Source organism: Dipteris shenzhenensis, chromosome 26 (genome assembly GCF_047967505.1).
Source record: "Dipteris shenzhenensis isolate YYH24624 ecotype China chromosome 26, Dip_SZ_1.0, whole genome shotgun sequence".
Taxonomy (NCBI): domain Eukaryota; kingdom Viridiplantae; phylum Streptophyta; class Polypodiopsida; order Gleicheniales; family Dipteridaceae; genus Dipteris; species Dipteris shenzhenensis.
In genome coordinates this window covers 16,099,499-16,120,733 of record NC_141621.1, presented here as the reverse complement: position 1 = coordinate 16,120,733, position 21,235 = coordinate 16,099,499, and the positions used below count along the sequence as shown (strand labels likewise).

At 42.4% G+C, this 21,235-nt stretch overlaps 1 protein-coding gene across 1 annotated transcript; it reads right to left on the bottom strand.

Annotated features, from left to right (window-relative positions):
* Positions 1 to 19,132: 19,132 nt before the first annotated feature.
* LOC147884733 (glutathione S-transferase U19-like) lies at positions 19,133 to 20,576 on the bottom strand. The gene is made up of 3 exons (XM_087398049.1): positions 20,313 to 20,576; positions 19,791 to 20,170; positions 19,133 to 19,573 (listed from the first exon to the last, which is right to left on the bottom strand). The coding sequence occupies exons 1-3, from the start codon at positions 20,536 to 20,538 to the stop codon at positions 19,187 to 19,189; spliced, it is 993 nt and encodes a 330-aa protein (XP_087254175.1). The 5' UTR covers positions 20,539 to 20,576; the 3' UTR covers positions 19,133 to 19,186.
* Positions 20,577 to 21,235: the final 659 nt, after the last annotated feature.

Sequence of the window (21,235 nt, the reverse complement as noted above, 5' to 3'; positions counted from 1 at the left end):
GAATGACATTATGAATGGAAAATTGCAGCAAGGCAATTATGCATCTTCTAGTAGACAGGGTGATGACAGAAATGAGCATCTATTTATGGTGCAGCACATGACCAATTCTGTGACAAGTGTAGAAGAACGAAATGATGTGTGGTATGTTGACTCAAGTGCATCAAACCACATGACAGGTCATGCAAAATGGATGTAGGATGCAAGGAAAATGGAAAAATGAGGATTTGTGGAGACTGGTGATGATAGTGCACATCCTATTGTGCAGATTGGTAAAATTCCTTTGTCTATGCAGGATGGGAAAAATAAATACCTGTCTGATGTATTTCATGTCCCGAACATCACTAAGAACCTGGTTTCTACTGGTCAAATGGCTGAGCAGGGCTTGCAAGTCAGATTCAATCCTCATGGATGCTTTGTTGAGGATATGAAAAATAACAATCGCTTGATAGCAAAAGGAAAGAAGAAAGGCAGGATGTTTATGTTGGATGCGGACATGCCTGAATTGAGTGCAGCAATGTTTGCACATGGGACCGATGTAGTTGCAGATATTGATATCTAGCATAAATGCATTGATCATGCTAATATACGAGTAATATACAGCGACTTAAATCAATGCAAGCCCAAAATATTGTTGCACGATTGCCAAAATTCAAGGTTGCAGAAATGCATAAGGTTTGTGAAGCCTGTCAGTTTGGAAAACAGGCAAGGAAACCATTTCCTAGGCATGTTCAAGAGAGTAAAAAGCCATTGGAATTAATCCACTCTGATGTGTGGACTACTAAAGCTGCATCTATTGGAGGCTGCCACTATTTTGTCACTTTTATTGATGACTTCAGCAGAAAAGTTTGGGTGTATTTTATGAAAAAGAAAAGTGAAGTGTTTGGGCACTTCAAAGCTTTTAAAGCTATGGTTGAAAAAGAAACAGGCCTGCAAATAAAATGCCTAAGGTCAGATGGATGGGGAGAGTATCTCTCAAATGAGTTTGCAAGGTTCTTGCAGGAGCATGGCATAAAGCAGCAATATTCATGCAGTCATACCCCACAACAAAATGGAATTGCAGAAAGGAAAAATAGGCATATTGGAGACTCGGTATCTCGGGCCATGCTAAATGAAAAAGATCTACTAGATTATTATTGGGTTGAAGCAATTGCTACAGTAGTTTACATAATGAACAGGACTCCCACTGCAGCAATACATGGCATGACGCCAAAGGAGATGTATACTGTAGGAAACCAGACATTTCTCATTTGAAAATTTTTGGTTGCATTGCCTATGTTCATGTGCCAGATGAGTTGAGGTCCAAGTTGGATCCAAAATCTGAGAAGTGCGTCTTTATTGGTTATTCTCTACAGTAGAAAGGGTATAGATGCTATAACCCTTCTTCTCGTAAGTTTACAGTTAGCACAAATGTTGTTTTTGATGAGATGAGCAGTTGGTATAAACCAGTACATGTGATGATTGATGTAGATGCACAAAATGGTAATGCTGCACATAATTCATAGCAGCAATCACAAAATATCAGTGGACCTGTAGTGTCCTCCAGCAGTGGTTCACATACTTCACCATGGACAAGCAGATTGAGATCAGGAGAATCTCCTCAAAGCAATGTAGATAGCGGTACACAGGTATCACAAAAAGGAAAAGAGAAGGTAGATCAGCCCATGTTTGATGTGAATGTAGGTCACTCTTATGTGGATGGTGAATCCAGTGGCTCAGAATAGAGCATTGATGATGAGTTGGGTATTCCTTCTATTGTTACACCTGGAGTAAGGAAGACCAGGGATGTTTTGAGAGCACCTGAAGGTGAGCCTATTTTGCACAGGCCTAGCAGAGCTAGGTATCCTATGGATAGGCTGAAATATGATGGATTTATAGCCATTCACTATGCCTATATAGTCAAAGTGATACAGGAACCAGAACCTACTTCCTTTGAGCAAGCCATGGGAAATGAAAAATGGGAGAAAGCCATGGATGAAGAAATGGATGCCTTGGAAGCAAATGCTACATGGGAATTGGTGCCTTTGCCTAAAGACAAGAATGCAATTGGCTGTAAGTGGGTTTATAAGATCAAGCACAATGTCGATGGTTCTGTGAATAGATACAAGGCAAGATTAGTTGTCAAGGGGTATGCACAGACATATGGCATTGATTATGAAGAAACATTCAGTCTGGTTGCAAGGATGGCAATTGTAAGAGCAGTCATTGCTATGGCTGTAGCAAAGGGATGGTCTTTACATCAGATGGATGTAAAGAATGCCTTCTTGCATGGTGATTTGCAAGAAGAGGTCTTTATGGAGTAGCCACCAGGTTATGTTCATGCTATTCATCCTGAGTTTGTTTGCAGGTTGAAGAAAGCCTTGTATGGCTTGAAGTAAGCACATAGAGCATGGTCTGACAAGATAGGACAGTATCTTGTCACTATTGGCTTTCAGATTTCCAAGGAAAATTTCTCACTCTATGTGAGAAAAACAGAGAAAGGTATTATGCTGCTTGTCATTTATGTTGATGATTTGATCATCACAGGTGATAGTGATGAAGATATCCATCATGTGAAAATGCTATTGAAGCAAAAGTTTGAGATGAAGGATTTGTGAGAGTTGCATTATTTCTTGGGCATTGAGGTGATTAGATCACCAAGTGGGATACAGCTCTTGCAAAGGCAGTATGGATTGGACATGCTGTCCAAATATGGGATGACAGGCTGTAAGCCTATTTCAGTTCCTTTGGAGCAAAATGTGAAGCTGAGCAAGGATGCAAGTGAGCTTCTGGAAGACCCTACTATGTACAGACACATAGTAGGAAGTCTAATTTATATGACTATTACCAGGCCAGATTTAAGCTATGCTATTGGATTGGTAAGTCAGTTTATGTAGGCTCCAAGGAAATCGCATTTGGATGCAGCTAGAAGCAACTCAGATATGTGAAGTCCACATTGCAGTATGGATTATTTTATGAGACTGGGGTTCAGATACAGTTGCATGGATACACTGATGCTGATTGGGCTGGTAGTACTTTTGATAGATGATCTACCAGTGGATATGTGTTCTCTTTTGGGAGTGCTGCAATCACCTGGAGCAGCAAGAAACAGCCTACAGTTGCCTTGTCGAGCACAGAGGCTGAGTACAGGGGTGCAGCAATGGCTGCATGTGAGGTAGCTTGGTTGCATAAGCTACTTTATGATATGCATCAGTCTACAGGTGGGCCAGTTGTCATTTATTGTGACAACATGAGCAATATACACTTGGCAAACAACCCAGTCTATCATGTAGAACAAAGCACATTGAGGTGCATTATCACTATGTGTGGGAGAAGGTTTTACTAGGTCTTATTGATCTAGTTTATGTCAACATAGAGGATCAAGTAGCTGACATATTCACGAAGGCATTGGGTGCAGAGAAGCTGCGCAAGTTCAGAGACCTGCTTGGTGTGTAGGAATTGGGATTGAGCTCGAGGGGAGTGTTGAGATATCGAGCTCCACTCGCGATATGCCAGGGTGACCGTTGTGCATTTATGTAACCGACTTGTTATAGCTACAGATGCGGTTGGTACACCGCCCATGAATAATAGCTGGATGACAGCTATCCTTATCTACTCTAGTTTGTGGCTCAGTTAGTATGCCACCTTAGTTAGTTGAGTTTGGTTTGAGACCCACATATAGGGTTCTTCTATTTCTTTGTACTTCAGTTCTTTTGGCTTTCACAACTAAGAAGAGGAAAAACTGTTTTCAGCCTCCACTTGTGTGTGTATTCGCCCACTATGTATGTGAGAAAGCCGCAAGTGAGACTCCTTCTCTCTCTCCCACTATCTTCATAGTCTTTAGCTTTAAGGTTTCTATCAAACCATGCCTTTCTTCTACGTTTCTCTATTGTCATGGCATGGTAGGCAACTAGTCTTGTCTCTATATGCTTCTCGAACTGATAGAGCCTTTCTTTCAAGGATTCATGGTCTCGCATGCATTCCTGTACTGCTATGCGTAGACTTGCTATTACAAATTCGAGTGGGACCATAGCTTCAGGGCCGTACATCAATTGGAAAGGTGTGTTCCCTGTACTAACCTTGAATGTGGTTCTCTATGCCCATAAGGCTACATTTAGTTTCTCTGCCCAATCAAAACGCTGTGGTTCTACTACCTTGGTGAGGAGAATGCATATTATGACCAAGAAATTCTAGCATGACACAACCATCAAATCGCATGTCATGGCTAGACACTGATGTAGGTAACTGCTGTGACATGAAGTTGGGGAGTTCTTGGATCACCTCATTGACAAAATGTGTGCCTCTATCTGACACAATTTCAATGGGGCATCCAAATCGGGTGATCGCATTTTTGTATAAGAATCTTGCTGTGCTTTTGGCATTTTCCTTTCTGACTGCTTTAGCTTTAGCCCATGTTGTAATGTAATATGCGGCCACAATGATGTAGCGTGCCTATGTTCATTTTGCTGCTGGATGTATGGAACCCATATAGTCAAATGGTTTTTGTGCAACAATTGTTGTTAGGGGATTGAAGTCTTTGTGTTGTCGTTTAGTAGTCCGTTGGCATACATCACAACCTTTTACATATTCATAGGCATCTGCCCACAATGTGGGCCACTAGTAGCCTGTGAGAACTTTTCTTACTATGGCTTCCCCTTGGAAGTGTCCTCCGGCAATGCCTTCATGGACTTCACTCAGGATTGGCATGATCTCATGAGGCATTACACATCTTCTCAATATCTAGTCCTTGCCCATCCTGTACATTTGTCCTGCGAGTTGATAGGGTGCAGCCTTTAGAATCAATTTTTTAGCATCTACTGCTTTCATGTGAGGGGGTGGTCTTCCTGCCATCAAGTACCCAATGATATCTCCACACCACTCTAGAACAGCATCTATTTGAAATAGTGTGGCATCTGGTAAGTCGTCTTCTACCCCAGTGGCATCTTCTCCTGACTTGACATGAGACATGTGATCGGCAATGTAGTGTTGGGCACCTTTGCGGACCACTATTTTGAAGTTGAATTCTTGAAGCAAGAGGAACCATCTAGTTATTCTTCCTGTTGTACAGGGACAATTCACAAGATAAAGCAATGCTTGATGGTTGATGTAGAAGACAAAATCATTTGCTAGTAGATAGTGCCAAAATTTTTTTACACTATACAGCATTGCTAGGGCTTCTCTTTCAGTGGTAGTATAGTTGATCTCTGCATCATTGAGTTGTCGACTAGCGAAGTAGAATGGGTAGTCTCTCTTAGGTTCACCAAGTTGACAAAGCACACTCCCAATTGCATACTTGGATCCATCAGTATGAACATGAAAATTGATATGCCAATTGGGAGATATAAGGATGGGTGCTGTGATTAGGCGCCACTTTAAAAGCTCAAAAGGTTGGTTGCACTCTTCAGTCCATAAGAATTCCACTAATAATTTGTAAAGTGGTCTAGCTATCATGGCATACCACAATATAAATCTTCTATAATAGCCAGCATGTCCCATAAAGACCTGTACACATTTGGAATTTGTAGGAGGAGGCAATTCCATGATGATTTGGATTTTTTCCATGTCAGTTGCAATCCCATGTTGAGAGACGATGTGTCCCAAGACAACTCTGTGGGTGACCATGAACTGGCATTTTGTTGGATTTAGGGAGATGCCATACTCCCTGCATTTGATTACTACTACTTCAAGACATTTGAAGTGGTCTTGTTTGTTTGAATGGATGCATAAATCATCCAAGAACACCGATAAAATATTATTCAGAATTGACTTGAAAGCTGTGAACATGACTCACTGGAATGTGGCTGGGGCATTACAAAGGCCAAATGGCATGACTCTATATGCAAAAATACCCCATTCTTTAGCAAATGCTATTTTTGATTGGTCTTGAGGAGCAATTTGCACTTGGTTATAGCCACTGAAGCCATCCAAGAGGCTATATATTTCGGATCCTATCATCTTTTCCAACACTGTTTCTATTAAGGGTAGGGGATAGTGATCCCTAATTGTGGTGGCATTCACATTTTTTAAGTTTACGCATATTCTAAGCTTTTTGTTGCATTTAGGTACAATGACAATGGGTGAAACCCAATCAGTGTGCTCTATCTCATAGATGAATCTAACATCTAGGAGTTTTTCCAGCTTGTCATAAACCATGGTGCCATATTTAGGATTTGTGCGATAAGATCCACATACCTTAGGGTGAGCACCTTCCCTTATAGGTATCGTGTGTACTACCACTTCTGGTGAAATTTCTTTCATCTCTTTGTATGACCATGCCAGGCAGTCACGGTATTCCATTAGGAGTGCTTTGAGTTTGGTTTCATGTTCTTGATGAAGCTATTTCCCAATGAAAACCAGTTTTTCTTCCTCCCCTTCAAGGGTGAGGTTTATTGTTTGTGTTTTTGTTGGTCCCTCATAGATTGGAGTTTCTCCAATGCTATCAGTTTCTTGAAATTCAGATTCTCTTAGTGGTCTTGGCATTGCTATTGGAGCATTGCCACTTGTGTAATTCTTGAAGTATTCTGGCACTTCTCAAAGATCGACCTCTGATGGGGTTGAACTAGCCTGACATGTGTCATGTGTACTAGGTGGCATAGTTGCATTTATTAAGCTGTTAGGCTCTTCTTGACCTTCTTTTTTTGAAGTCTCTTGATCGAGCTTCATCCATACATGTGGCTTATATTTCTAAAACTTCTTACGTTGGCAAATGTGGGGTAACTTTTCCACTGGTAAGGTGTTTCCAACTAAGGGTTCATTTGCTGCGCATACTCCTTCTAGTCCCTCAGGGGACCATTCAAGAGGCGGTGATTCTAATTTTGAGGGAGATGACTTTGTAAGGTACAATTCGACAATCCTTGATTGGACTTATTCGAATTCATTGAAGTGCTCGGCCTTGGCTTTTCTGCGATTTCCTCCAACTTTCTTGCGGGATCTTCTGCTATTATTCAACTTTGGAGGTTCAAATTTTGGGAGCTCGACTGCCATTAGGGCATGCAGAATGGCTAAGTCATTATCAAAGATTTGATCTTTGATTTCAACATTTGTAGCCTCTATTTCAAGTTTTCAAGGAAAATCTGAGTCATCATTGGTATGGGTACCTTCTTCAGGTTCATTGTCCTACTCGAGGTCAACCATAAATAATGGCATCTCTAGATCGATTGGTTCTTCATGTGTGAGTGGAGGATCTACCTGTAGCACATTAGCATCTATTTGGGAGAAGATGGGGTCTAATTAATGGCTGTTGTCTATGGTTGCCAATGTTTGTATCCAGTTATTAACATTGCTTTGTGAGTCACCCACTATGGCATGCTATTGCAAGGGAGCTAATTTGCTTGAGATTGTTGTTGAAGATTTTTCATCCAATGCTCTATGCACAATTGGTTTAATAGCTCCTGTCCCCACATTCACCCTGATGGCATTGTCAGATTCTAGATTGTGAGTCTATCAGTTCCCCAATCATGGAGGACTGATGCTTCCCATAACCAAGGACATCCTAGTAAGATTTGATAGGATTTTTTGGGGAGATCCAAGATTGTGAATTGAAGGGAAAAGCGAACTCCTGTGATCTTTGTGGACATGCCATTCACTATTCCCAAGGGTTTAGCCCATGAAGCATCAGCAAGGCGTGTGTTGAAATTAGACTTTTGCTTGGTGGGAGACCCCATTCTTCGTAGAGCTCCTTTGATAGGACATATACACCTGCTCCACCATCCACTATGGCTTGGACTTCATTATATGCCTGTTCTCTATGGGTCCTCCTTAGCGACTTCTCTTACTAACATACAAGTGCGTGCATAATCGTGATGCGCTCTTTCTCTCTCTTCATGCCCTGTTTAATAGCAGCAGGTCTCCACATTTTTTGCAACCTTCTACCCCATGTCCAACTCAAGGGGTGCACTACTAAGAAATTTTATGTATCACGTGCATTCAAGGGGTATTTTAAAAACCCCTCAACTAGAAATTTTAATTGAATTAAAAAACTCCTCGTTACTTATGAACTAAGTGATTTTTTTCTAAAGTTATATTTAAAAACCCCTCCTATTATTGTAATCCTATTAAATGTTTTCAAAAAGGCACATGGTACATACACTAAACGTTTTTTAGGTGAACCCCTCGAGATCTTCGAGCTCCGTTTTACACTAGCATGTCCTTATTCTACTCTAGCTAAGTGCGAGCATCCAAGATCAGTAGAGCCTCTAAGTGAATGGGGTGCACCCTCCCACGCCGCCCTTATATATACCAATGTACGAGCTACTACGAAAACTCTAGAAGGCAGCAAAACCTCTTAGAACAGATGACACTTGGCATAACCCTCATCTCCCAAACAACCTTAGATCAATTGGGACCTTTATACCACTCCCCCCCTCCCCCTATTAATTAATTGGCTTAAGGCAATTTTCTTATGTAGGGTGCCCTATTTCTTCTTCACTTTTCAAATCTCTACAGATTGTTAGATATCAATGCTCCACTCTCGTGTAACTACGCAGGAACCAGCTATCTCTACTTGTAAGCCCCCCATATGAGGAGAAGGCATTTGAGTAGCTCCGTTATCGGGTAGGTCCTGGTTTGGACACCGGATGGGGGCCATGTGTGGCTTGATGGTTGGATGACTTCAAATAGATTTGGCGCCCCACCAACTAGGCTACATGCAAGTGTGGGAAGCCATCCCTTGATTGACCGCACTGAGGGTAGACGGAGCATTTTCCGAGGCAACCCACTCTCGGATTGTGGTGCCCGTTTGGAGCCTCAGATGATCCTGGATGGCTCTGGGCCGAACGGATTATGTAGGTCAGTTGCTTTGTTTTGCACACCGATTCTATCGTATGGTCGTTGGCCTAGTCGACCGTTTTGGGTGGACTGGGTCGGTCACCCAATTGAGCCTAACCGACTATGACTGGTGGCTATATAAGAGCAAGCCCGTGAAGCCCATTTCATCACTGGCTATGGAAAACCTGATTCCTTAGCATCCAGCCTCTGTCTTCTACTATTTCTAGCATGCCATCAAAGCTTCTTTCTCATAGGAGCGCACGGTTGGGAGGCAGCGCCATCTATTGTATCAGTTCTATAGTAATCAAGATTTTGATTCTCCATACTATCTTGTTTTCTCTCTTGTGTACGAGATCCTGTTATCTATTGAGCACAGACGTTGTATTATTTTCTTACATGGTATGAGAGCCTGGACTCTAGCAAGAAGATTTGGTAGTGTGTTTCTATTTGCGAGTAGATTGTGAGAGATGGCCTAGCCCACAAAACTACGAATCCCACCGTTCGGCGAAAGCAGAAAGTTGGATGGCTCTAACTATCCACTCTGGAAGTTCAAGATAAAGACCATCCTAAGCACATATGAGCTTTGGGACACTGCTATTGGGGTGAACATGAGGCTGGTTGCGAGATTGGATCCAGCCAATGTAGGACAACAGATAGTACCAACTACGGATAAGATTCTCACGTGGACAAGAAGAAATGCAGATGCACTGTGTTCTATTGTCTATAGTGTAAGTGATTCCATCATGGCATTAATTGAACATGTCACCACAACGGAGGAGGCATGGACGATCTTGAAAAATCAGTACGAGGCCATGAATCAGATGCGGATTCAGAATCTGGAGACTCAACTCGCGAACGAGAAGCTATCTGAGTCTGAAGCGGTAGAGAAGTTTATCACCAGGGTGAAGAATCTGCACGATCAGATGACTGTGATTGGCATCCCCATCACCAGCAAGAATCTAGCATGACGGTGCATACGGATTCTCCCACCAAAGTACGACAGTTTTGTTATGGTGTTAAAAACGTAGAACAGAAATCCACCCCTCAATTTTGAGGATTTCAGCACGATGCTTCTGGAGGAGGAGATGCATCAAAAGACGAGGACTATCAGCTTTCTAGACCAGATCAAAGAAAGGTAAGGGTAAGGACTTTGGTAACCCATCTTCTTGTGATGATAAAAAGAGAAAGAAGAAGATCAAGTGCTTCTATTGCAACAAGGCAGGGTACAAGCAAAATGAGTGCCGAAAGAAGATTGCAGATGAGAAGAACGGAGTAAAGAAAGAGTCTAGCAATAGCGCGCACGCAGTACCAATAGAGCTATTTGTAGTAATTAAGGAGATCTACACGGAGGCAATTCATGTACCTGTGGATGAACCTTGGATCATTGACAATGGTGCATCGTGCCACATGACTAGTCGGAAGGATTGGTATACCTCTCCACGGCCGGTAGGGAATGACATCTTGGTAGCAGTCGGCAATGATGCAAAATGTCCAACAAAAGGAAAAGGTATGATTGCTCTCAAGTCAGATGGAGTTCTAAAACAGTTGTCTGATGTTCTTTATGTGCCAGATATCAAGAGGAACTAGTTGTCTATTTCTACAATCACGGATCGACGGGACCTCAAAGTTCGATTCGATAAGAATGGTGCACAGATCCTGGATCTTCAAGGAAAGGTCGTTGGTAAAGGTACACAGCGCAACAACATTTACGAACTCTTAGCTTTCAGTGCTCGAGTGGATGTGAAGTACACTAAGCTGTGGCATGAGAGGTTTGGTCATCTAAACCTTAGTTCTTTGAAGGAGATGCATAAAAGTGAAATGATTGTAGACCTACCAGAAATTTCAGATTTGCCCGATCTATGTGAAGCTTGCATGATGGGCAAGCAGCATCGGCATCCCTTTCCTAAAGAGGCCAGCAGGGCAAAGGCTCCTCTAGAGCTCGTTCACACGGACCTCTGCGGAAAGATGGAGATGGAAGCTTTGGGTGGTTCCTACTACTTCATGACGCTGATCGACGACTATAGTAAAAGGATATGGATATACTTCCTGAAGACTAAAGACGAGACTTTTAGTAGGTTCAAGGAATGGCATGTAATGGTCGAGAAAGAATCAGGGAGGAAGGTGAAGAAGTTGAGATCAGACAGAGGTGGAGAGTTCACATCGACTTAATTTAAAAGTTACTGCAAAAGTCACGGGATCAAGAGGCAGAAACCCCTACCACATACATCACATCAAAATGGAGTAGCATAATGCAAGATGTGCGTCATCTATGAAATGGGCCGGAGTATGATGAAAGGGAAAGATTTGCCAAAGACTTTCTAGGCTGAAGCATGTAACACTGCAGTTTACATCCTAAATCATAGCTACACGAAGGCTGTGAACGGGATGACTCCACTGCAAGCCTTTTCTACTAAGAAACCTTCAGCTATACATTTCAAAGTTTTTGGATGTGACTGTTTTGTGCATGCCCTTGATGCTACCAAGACCAAATGGGAACCGAAGAGCCAAAAGTGTATCTTCTTGGGCTACAGTGAAGAGGCGAAGGGTTACCGTCACTATAACCCTATTACCAAGAAGGTAATTGTAAGTCGCGATGTGGTCTTCTCAGAATAGCCGCATCAATTGGAGTAGGATGCTTCCTTCCCAGAAAACTAGGACTAGGATATCCATCCAGTACCACCACCAACAGTAGACCGAACTCCCCCAACGGTGCTTGGGAGGATTCAAGACAAAGAAGATGAAGAAGAGCCTGTAGAACCACAACGGCAACGGCCATTCTCGAAGTGGGTAAAGTAGCTTTTGGACAGCAAAGAACCTCCAACCATTGAGGAGGAACCATCCGAACATCGCCGGTCCAAGAGGTTAGAGGAGCAAAGAAGGGTGCAGGAACACTTGGTCAACTATGATTTGATAATAGAGGTGATCCGTGTTGATGAACCCAAGTGTCTTGAAAACAAAACAGGTTCAGGAGGAGCCCATCTGATGCAAATTTGTATATCTTCAAAGGAGGAGGCAGGTGTATGATCGTGGTCCTTTATGTGGATGACCTTGTCATAACAAGGAACCATGAAGAGAAGATCTTGCAGACGAAGCATTTGCTAGGAAGAGAGTTTGAAATGACAGACCTCAAACTGATGCATTTCTGTTTGGGAATTGAAGTTTGGCAGGAGCAAAACAAATCTTCATTTCATAGCTGAAGTATGCTACAGAGATACTGAAGGCATTTGGCATGGCTGAGTGCAAGACAGTTGGTACCCCTATGGAGGTTGACACGAAGCTCTCAAACGAGGATTCATCACCACTAGTGGACGAAGCGAAGTACAGAAGGCTTGTGGGTAGCTTGATTTACCTGTGCAACACACAGCCGGATATCAGTTTTGCGACTGGTGTACTAAGCAAGTTTTCCAATAAGCCCTGAGAGAACCATTGGAGGGTAGGGATGCAGGTGCTGAAATACATCAAAGGCACACTTGATTATGGCATCACCTATACCAAGGGCAACATCTTGACCAGATTCGATGACTCGGATTGGGCAGGAGATGTGGACAACAGGAGATCAGTGATAGGGTACTATTTCTCACTTGAATTTGGAGTTGTGTCATGGGTCAGCAAGAAGCAACCCACAGTTGCTCTATCTTCTACCGAGGCTGAGTACAAATCTGCATGCTTTGCTTCTTGCAAGGCAATGTGGTTGAGGAGGATTTTGGGGGACATGGGTGCAGTGCAGAACAAGCCTATGCAGTTATCATGTGACAATCAGAGTTGCATGGCGATTGCAAAGAACCCGGTGTTCCACGCTCGCACAAAACACATTGAGATTCAATATCACTTTGTATGCGAGCTCATCATGGATGGAGAGGTTGACTTGGTGTACTGTTCGACTACAGAGAATGTTGCAGACATCTTCACAAAGGCTCTTGGAAGAGAGTTGTTGGAGAGGCATCTTCATCAACTTGGCATTGGGCCAAAAAAGTAAGTTCACTTGCTGGTGGACATTAAGGGGGGGTGTTAGATATCAATGCTCCACTCTCATGTAACTATGCGGGAACCAGCTAACTCTACTTGTAAGCCCCCCATATGAGGAGAAGGCATTTGAGTAGCTCAATTATCCTGTAGGTCCTGGTTTGGACACTAGATGGGGGCCATGTGTGGCCTGATGGCTGGACGGCTTTAGATAGAGTTGGCACACCGCCAACTAGGCTACATGCAAGTGTGGGAAGCCATCCCTTGATTGACCGCAATGAGGGTAGACGGAGCATTTCCCGAGGCAGCCCACTCTTGAATTACGGGGCCTGTTTGGAGCCTTAGATGATCCCAGATGGCTCTGGGCCAAACCGGTTCTATCGTATGGTCGATGGCCTATTCCAACCCCCAGTCGACCATTTTGCATGGACTGGGTTGGTCACCCAATTGAGCCTAACCTTCTACAAATGATGGCTATATAAGAGAAAGGTTGTGAAGCCCATTTCATCATTGGCTACAGCAACCCTGATTCCTTAGCATCCAGCCTTTGTCTTCTACTGTTTCCAGCATGCCATCGAAGCTTCTTTCACAGGAGTGCACGGTTGGGAGGCAGCGCCATCTATTGTATCAGTTCTATCTTGTTATCTATTATCTTGTTTTCTCTCTTGCATATGAGATCATGTTATCTATTAAGCACAGACGTTGTATTATTTTCTTACACAGACAACCTCCTCCTCCTTCTTGGTAATCCCTCCCTCCCTCCTCTTCCCTCTCCCCCTCCTCTCCCCCTCCCTTGCTCCTCCTCTCCCAACTCCCCTCCTCCTCCCTTCTTCTCCTCCCTTCTCCTCCTTCCTTCTTCTCCTCACTTCTCCCTACTGCCCACTCGACTTCCCTCCCCCATCTCGTTTGGGCCACCACTACAAACTCCACTTCCCTCCTCCACCTCTTTTGGACCTCTGCCAACTCCTCCCCTACACCTCTCTACTTCCTTCTAGCCTCCTCCTCCCCCTCCTTCTACTCTTCCTTTCAGCCTCCTCCTCCCCCTCCTCTCTCCTTCCGTCTAGCCTCCTCCTCCCCCTCCTTCTCCTCTTCCTCCTTCTCCCCTCCTTCTCCTCCCTCCTTACGGTGGTAGCAGTAGGGTAGCAACTAGCGGGTTGAGCAGGGTGGCACAAGGGCAGGAAGGCACTAGCAAAGCATCAATGAGCAGGGTAGTGCACGGCATAGGGTGGCATGCAACGACACGAGATGGCACAAGGCACGAATGCATGGAGCAACGTGACACAACGATAAGTGACAACCCCCTCCAATGAGCTACGTCCACAACAAGTTGGGAGGGGGGAAGGTGTTAGCCTAATAAAACCCCCCCTCCTACCCGATGTGTGTGCAATAGGTTGGGAGGGGGGTTTAATGTTAATTTACTTTTTTTTAAAAACCCTCCCAACCTACTATGCATGCACTCGGTTGGGAGGGGGATAACTTACGTTAAAAAAAAATAAGTTTAAAATTTTTCCTCCCTTTAATTAAAAAAAAGTTAATTTAGTTAATTTAAGTTTAGTTAATTTAATTATTGCATTCTTTCGAATTTTTATTAAGATAAAATAACTTCTAATGTAACCAAAAATAATTTTTTAAAAATAAATTCTGTAACCAGATATAAATTTGTAGGAAATCATGGCAATCAGCAAGGATGTATAACATATCATAGGAGGTGTGGAGTCAGGAATTAATAGTCTTAAAGAATGGATTGCTGATCAAACAACATTGAGAGATGCCAAAATTCAAGAAGGCTCTCCATTGACACAAATGGACAAAGATGAATTTAATTTGCAGAGGCAAGCAAAAAGGGAGGAAATTCTAAATATAAGAGAGAGTGAAGCACTTTTATGGAACATAACAAATACATGACAAGATATGGGCGATTTGATGTGGATGCTCAAGAAACAATAAGGGCCTCGCAAAGAAATTATCAACAAACAATCTCTAAGTGCTTGAATTCATTATAATTATATTGAGGATACAGATGTGGAGTTAGTGGAAGAGTGGGTTATTGTGAGCAGATAAGAGAGACTAATGTTGAAAGCTTCTAGTGTGGTATTAGACTATGTGGCATTATATCTCGACCTTTGTGGTCTCGACCTGTAATAGTGTAGTTGATAATCTTATTTTGTATTCTCTACAACAAGCTTGGTGGGGCTAAGTAGATCTATTAGAATTTCTAATACAGTTTGTTTCTTAGTCACAAATTCTCATCAAGTGTGGCTCTTATGGCTCTATAATGTTACATCCATTGTTTATTAATTTGACTTTATACTTAGGGTGGATTCACCAAGACGGTGTATATGTACACCACCTTTCCAAGAGAATTGGTCAATCTATTAATGCCCTTAAGAAATTATAGAAAGTAGGATGTTCTTGGAAATTTTTTGACCCTCTAGCATAATTTTAAAAGGGATACAAATATGTAGTTAATCAAGCTTAAAAATTGCATTAGCAAACTATTCATCACTAGCACAATATTCCTAATAGTAAGTCTTTTGGTAATCTCATCAAGGAGTTGGTATTTTCACTAAACTTTGAAGTTTTAAAGTTGCCTTTAAAAATTGCATTAGGAGTGTATTCAGGATTTTTGGACTTTTATTTATTCTAGTTTTGAAATTGGACTTTACACAAGCCCAAATTTTTTGAATAGTGTGTTTCCTTTACCCCTGACAAGCAACCCAAGTTGACACTATCTGTGCATCGTCTTGTGAATCAGTATGAGTGTGGACTAATCCAAGTGTACCTAACAAGATTTGGTTTTGTGTAGGTGGATTCTTAGGATTATGCTGGTGGGGGATCTTCCAAATCTTCCAATGGATTGCAATGATTGGCTTATAGAGGGCACGGACCTTCTTCCATGTATTTAGAGGCATGGAGTGATAATAACATCACAAAGTGGGAGCTAAAGCAGTGTCCATGGTGGCTAGAGTATCATTGTGGCAAAGAGACCAGTCTGAGGCATCTCTATTTACAGTTAATGTTCTTCCTTGTATAAAAATTGGGTCTTTCATTGGTGTTTTTACTCTTCTCAGTTGAAGTATATTCCCTCAAATTTCATGAAGTCGAAAGAACAGTGTGCCAAAGCTCCCGAGAAAGGCTCTACCAGAAAAATGCAAATGGAGGGGAGACAAAATCCAAATGAGGGTAGGCTTTCAAAGAGGAGAATTTATTTCCCAAGGTCTTCAAGTAGTGTTCCACTGATGGACTTGCCCAACGAAGGAGGAAACAACCAGGAGAGAGGTATAATTGAGTGATCATTTGAAATAGTTTCCTAATTTTATGTGAATACTAAATATCACCATTTGTGCCATGAAAATGCAGAATCAGAAACAAGTCTTTACTTTTTCCACTTAGATATTGAAGTATATTTGGAGAAGATAGCAAAGGCAATGGAAGAGTAAGAAGGCCACCTATTATCAAATAATTTGCAGTGCTATTTGCATTACAGCAGAATATGCACATGTATCACTTCTAATTCAAAGCACTTGACTTGATGTAGGAATCTTAGAAAAATGTGGAGGTTCATGAGGAGCAGGAGAAAAGGGGATCTTTCTATTCATGGATATCCCATTCAGAAGGTGGCCATGATGATGTGGGCAAACTTTTCGACCAATCTATGGGTTACAATGTGTAGCAATGCTGAAGTGCCAGAGTGGAATATGTTGCATGTGCAACTATGTATGGCTGCTTGCAAGATTGCTTGGAATTTTTGGCTGATGAAAGTTGGTTTATCATCACCTCATTAGCAGATCACTTTACCTGTTATGCAAGCACTTGCAAGTGACCATGGGTTTTGCCTCTACTACACAAAAATGCTCTCCTACAATGTTAGATACCAAAGGCGGGAGTTAGTTGAAATTGTGTGTCTTTGTTTTTTTTTTAACATTTGGTACATTAGGTCATATTTTATTATAAATGTATTCTTAATCATCTTTCTCAATACTATATTTAATTGCTTGGTTGGTGCTTTGTTCTTTTGTTCGTGAGGGTTGCAAACCCATGCTCTATAATAAAAGAGGATTAGAAAATCAAATGGAAAGAGATATATGTGCGTTAAGGGAGTGTCAGTTTGGAGAGGCCATCATTTCTAAATATGACAATGAAGCTGTTCATGGTGGTGATGAGAGACAATTTCCCTTGTGCAAGTAAGAATAAAGAAACGACCTCAATTTTAACTATTTTGTGACATGCGCACCCATCTTTCCAATCTAGCCTACCACTTTCATTTTTTTTGCATGTATATGCTTGATGCTTACACGAGGGAGGGAGACATACTGATAGATGCATTTATTGGGATAGGAAACATGGCCAAAGCATGTGGGGAAATGGCCCGATATTGCATCTCTTTGGAGAAAGATGACATCTTGCTAGACATTTTTCTTAGGCTATGTGCTTGAGAGTTATGCTGTACTTTTATTATTGAGACATGACATAAAGATAATATTTGTAGGCTTCAATAGATCTTCAACTCTATCTATCTAAAGATGATTACTGCATAAACTTAAATGAGAATGGAATTTTTTTACATGCCTAAAGATTTCAAATGAATTGTCACTCTCTTTTTAGGGATGTTGCATGGAAAGTGTATCTGAAATGTAGGCATCCATGTAGATGGAAAATAAATTCTCATTCTCTCTTTGGGGTTGCTGCATGGAAAGTGTAGCTGAAATGTATGGGTCGATGTAGATGGCAAATGAATTGTCACTCTCTTTGTGGGGCTGTTGCATGGAAAATGGAGCTGAAATGTATGTGATGATTTGTAAAAGGTGTGCAGTGGAATACATGGTCTTGAATCCACAATGTCATATAATGTCATGTCATTAATGGTTGAATCTTATGGATATTGCATGGAAAGAGAGCTGAAATGTATAGTTGATGTAGATTGCAATTGAATGGCCATTCCTCTTTTTAGGGCTATTGCATGGAAAGTTGAGCTAAAATGTATCAATCGATGTGCTAAATAGGTTTTGGTTGGTTGACATGGGTGGTCTTAGATCCAAAAGGTCATACAATGTAGTCACAATAATGCTTGGATCTTATAGATGTTTGGATATGTTCTCTCTTTTAATGGCATGGCCATGTTGGTTTAAATATAATTGTTTTGTGTTCAAATACCATAAAAAGCAGTGGAATCCGTCTAGTTCTATCCTCTCATTGGCCCCTTGGTGCTAGGATTGCTTTCATGGCCATATTCTTATATATCTACATACAATTTCAAAATATTTGGATAAACTCAAGGGATTGGTGTTTGAAGTCCATCTTTTGTACATTATTTCGAAGTTATAATTAGATATAGCACATGACAATTTCAAAATATTTGGATAAACTCAAGGGATTGGTGTTTGAAGTCCATCTTTTGTACATTATTTTGAAGTTATAATTAGATATAGCACATGACAAGGATGGAATCAGATATTTTGGCATAGGGCAGATCTACAAGGACATTAAGCCTGCCACATGGGTAGCATGTGGATGCTATATGGGCAACATATGTGGGATTGCTACATCAAGCCTGGAAGAGGAAAAATGAACAAGTGATAAGAAGAAATCTGTTTGGGCAGCTCAGGGACACTTTGTAGGCTTCCATAGCCTTTCTGAGGCTTTAGTGAGATGCTAGCGATTGGCCACAATGGCCCCTAAAAGCTTGTTTGAAAAGACTTGCCACAATGGCAACAATGGACCCTACAAGCTCGCCACAAGGGCCACAATGGCCCCTAAAAGCTCGCCTCACTTGAAAAAGCTTGCCAAATAACCATTCGCTCTTCCCCTTTCCCATATCCTCTTCCATCTCCCATCTCGTCTAGCCGTGTAATTCAATGAAAACGAAGCTTTGTTAATAGAATCAAGCTATAGTATTTAAGAAGCCAAAAGCAGCTGGAGATTGAGTCTTGGAGGAGGAACTTCTAACTGCATTGCAAACTTTTTGACAAGTTACAAACGTCTAGCATGATAGCTTTGACATACTAATTACTAGTAGCATTAGAAAAAGCAAGATTCTTTAGCTTTTGCGCTCTTTTCTCGTTTGTTTGTTCAAGTAGAGTGGTTAGTAAGTTATAGACAAATGAGTAAGAAATGCCTTCTCAAATCATAAAGTTTATGCTCGCACTCATGTTCATGACTTTTGGAGCAACAAAGCGGGTTGGCATTTTTCATACTTTTATCATATGACATTCTTGATTCCAACGACATACTTTTTTGGGTGAAATTGCTCTCTCACTCACTCACTCACTCACACTCACACTCACTCACTCACACTCACACTCACTCACTCTCACATAGACACGCGAGTGCGCGCGCACTCACGCTCTCACTCACTCACTCACTCACACTCACACTCTCACACTCACTCTCACACACACACGCGAGTGTGCGCGCGCACACACACACGTGCTCATGCTCCCTCCTTGTGTCTCTTTGAGGGAGAGGGGATTGGTACATGTAATCACATGAAGTTTGTGTTCCAGTCTTCGAAGTCGCGACGACAGCGGCTGGCCCGAGCACGTTGCACAAGTAGCTCTAGATCCGGAATGGTTTTCTTCACACTAGGCTCTTGGGAGACGGCCTCAATCCATGCATGCAGGTGTGGACAATTGCTAGGGCCAGGAATCTTGAAGGTGGATATCCTCTCGAACACCCTCAGCCACTGCAGAAGGCCGGCGAGAGAGATATCCATGAGGCCCATGTGATCGCCGTTGAACAGCGGCCCGCGTGCATGGGAAGCCATCCTCAACGCACTTTCTAAGTGGAACATGTTCTTTATAGTCTTCTCGATTGCTATGCGCTGCTTCTCTCCGTTGGTCACCAGGATGTCGTGGCCGCTCTCGACAAACTGTGCCAGGAATTTCCAAATCAGATAACTATGTCCTAATTGCAATACTTACTACACCAAACAGCAGTATATGATCGCGCACACAATGGGTCTGGCTGCTATTGATTTTATTGCAATACTTACTGCACCAAACATACCGATATTTGCAATACTTACTGCACCAAACAGCACTATATCAGTATGATCGCACACAAAATGGGTCTCCCACTAAACCTACCTTAGTATCTAGGAAGTCGGACCAAAAGCGAGCTTGTGCGCGATCGCAGGGTGAGGCCGGCATGAGATCGCCTCTCGCACCACGATGGGAGGCTGGCCATTGCTCGTCGATGTACTCTACGATGATACGGGACTCGGACAAGGCCTTGCCGTTGTGGATGAAGACGGGTATCTTCTTGTGGATGGGGTTGGACAGGATCACCTCAGGGCTGAAGCTCCTCAGCACCTCCTCCACATAGTCAAATTCCAACCCCTTTTCGTGCAGTGCCACTAACACGCGCATGCCGAATGGGCTTGCCCACGTCGTTAGGACTCTCAGTCGCTCTTTGGTCGGGGCTTCCACCGCTCGACAGCCATTGCTATTACTCAGTAAAGCAGGTGCTGTACGAGAAGCAAGAGTATTAGACACACTGCAATAACAAACTCTTCGTATGTGTGACTTGTGCACAAGATCATAATACAAGTACAGTCACGATAGCTCGCTCAGCTTCTAATTTTCTACACGTAATAGTGGCTCGCTTACGGTCTGTGTACTGCACCGATGTCCTTTCTGGCGCTGAGATATTGCAGCGGATCACGAGGCTGGTCTTACGAGATGATGATCGGAGGTTGGAAGGAGTGATCATGCACTGGCGCTTCAGCTGGTTCAACATGGAGACTTCTACACTAGCTTCAGTGAGTCTCATGCTTCTCGTGATGGATATTGGGCGAGGGAGCTCTCCCATCCTAGCAGACACAGCGTGCGCCATCCTTTGGATACGTTTGTGCTTGTGATACTTGTGCTCTCTGTCACAGGTGTATTACAATTGCGTATGCCTTCGCCGGTTCGGTTTCGGTATATGTAGTAGTTTGGGGATTGAAAAATTCAGCAACTCACGTTTCTCCACATTTCTATCCGTCAAAGTTTAAGGGCGTAAAGCACGCGGGAAAGAGAGCATTTGTGGAATCAAGAGAGTCCTAAAGGATGTCGACAACCAGAAACATGGTGCGAAAATGCACACAAGGACAAAATCTTTCAATGTGTTCGGGTGACACGGAAATGTCGGTTGCATATAAAAAATGTGTTTGAATTTTTAAATATCGTATTTATGCGTATGATTTTGACCGTACTGCTCTTTAGTGATCACGATTCAAACCAACATGTGAATTGTGACGCCTGTTGTCACATTCCACACTTAGCTTATGCTTATCCTTCATATTTTTTCTTGTGTAGTTTTGTGATCTTCGGGAAGACTTAATACTTTTGGAAAAGTCTACACGAGGGAGTTCTAGATCTCTCGTTAAATTGCAGTTTTGGGTTGTATTTTACACCGTTCTCTTATTTAAAGAGTAGCGTGACCCGTCTTGGATGGGATAGGCAAAGGTGAGTTCCTAGGTCGCCTTTACATTTAAGGAATAAAATTCCTGGCAATTGTGGCCGCCTTGATGTACGAAGAACATGAGAAA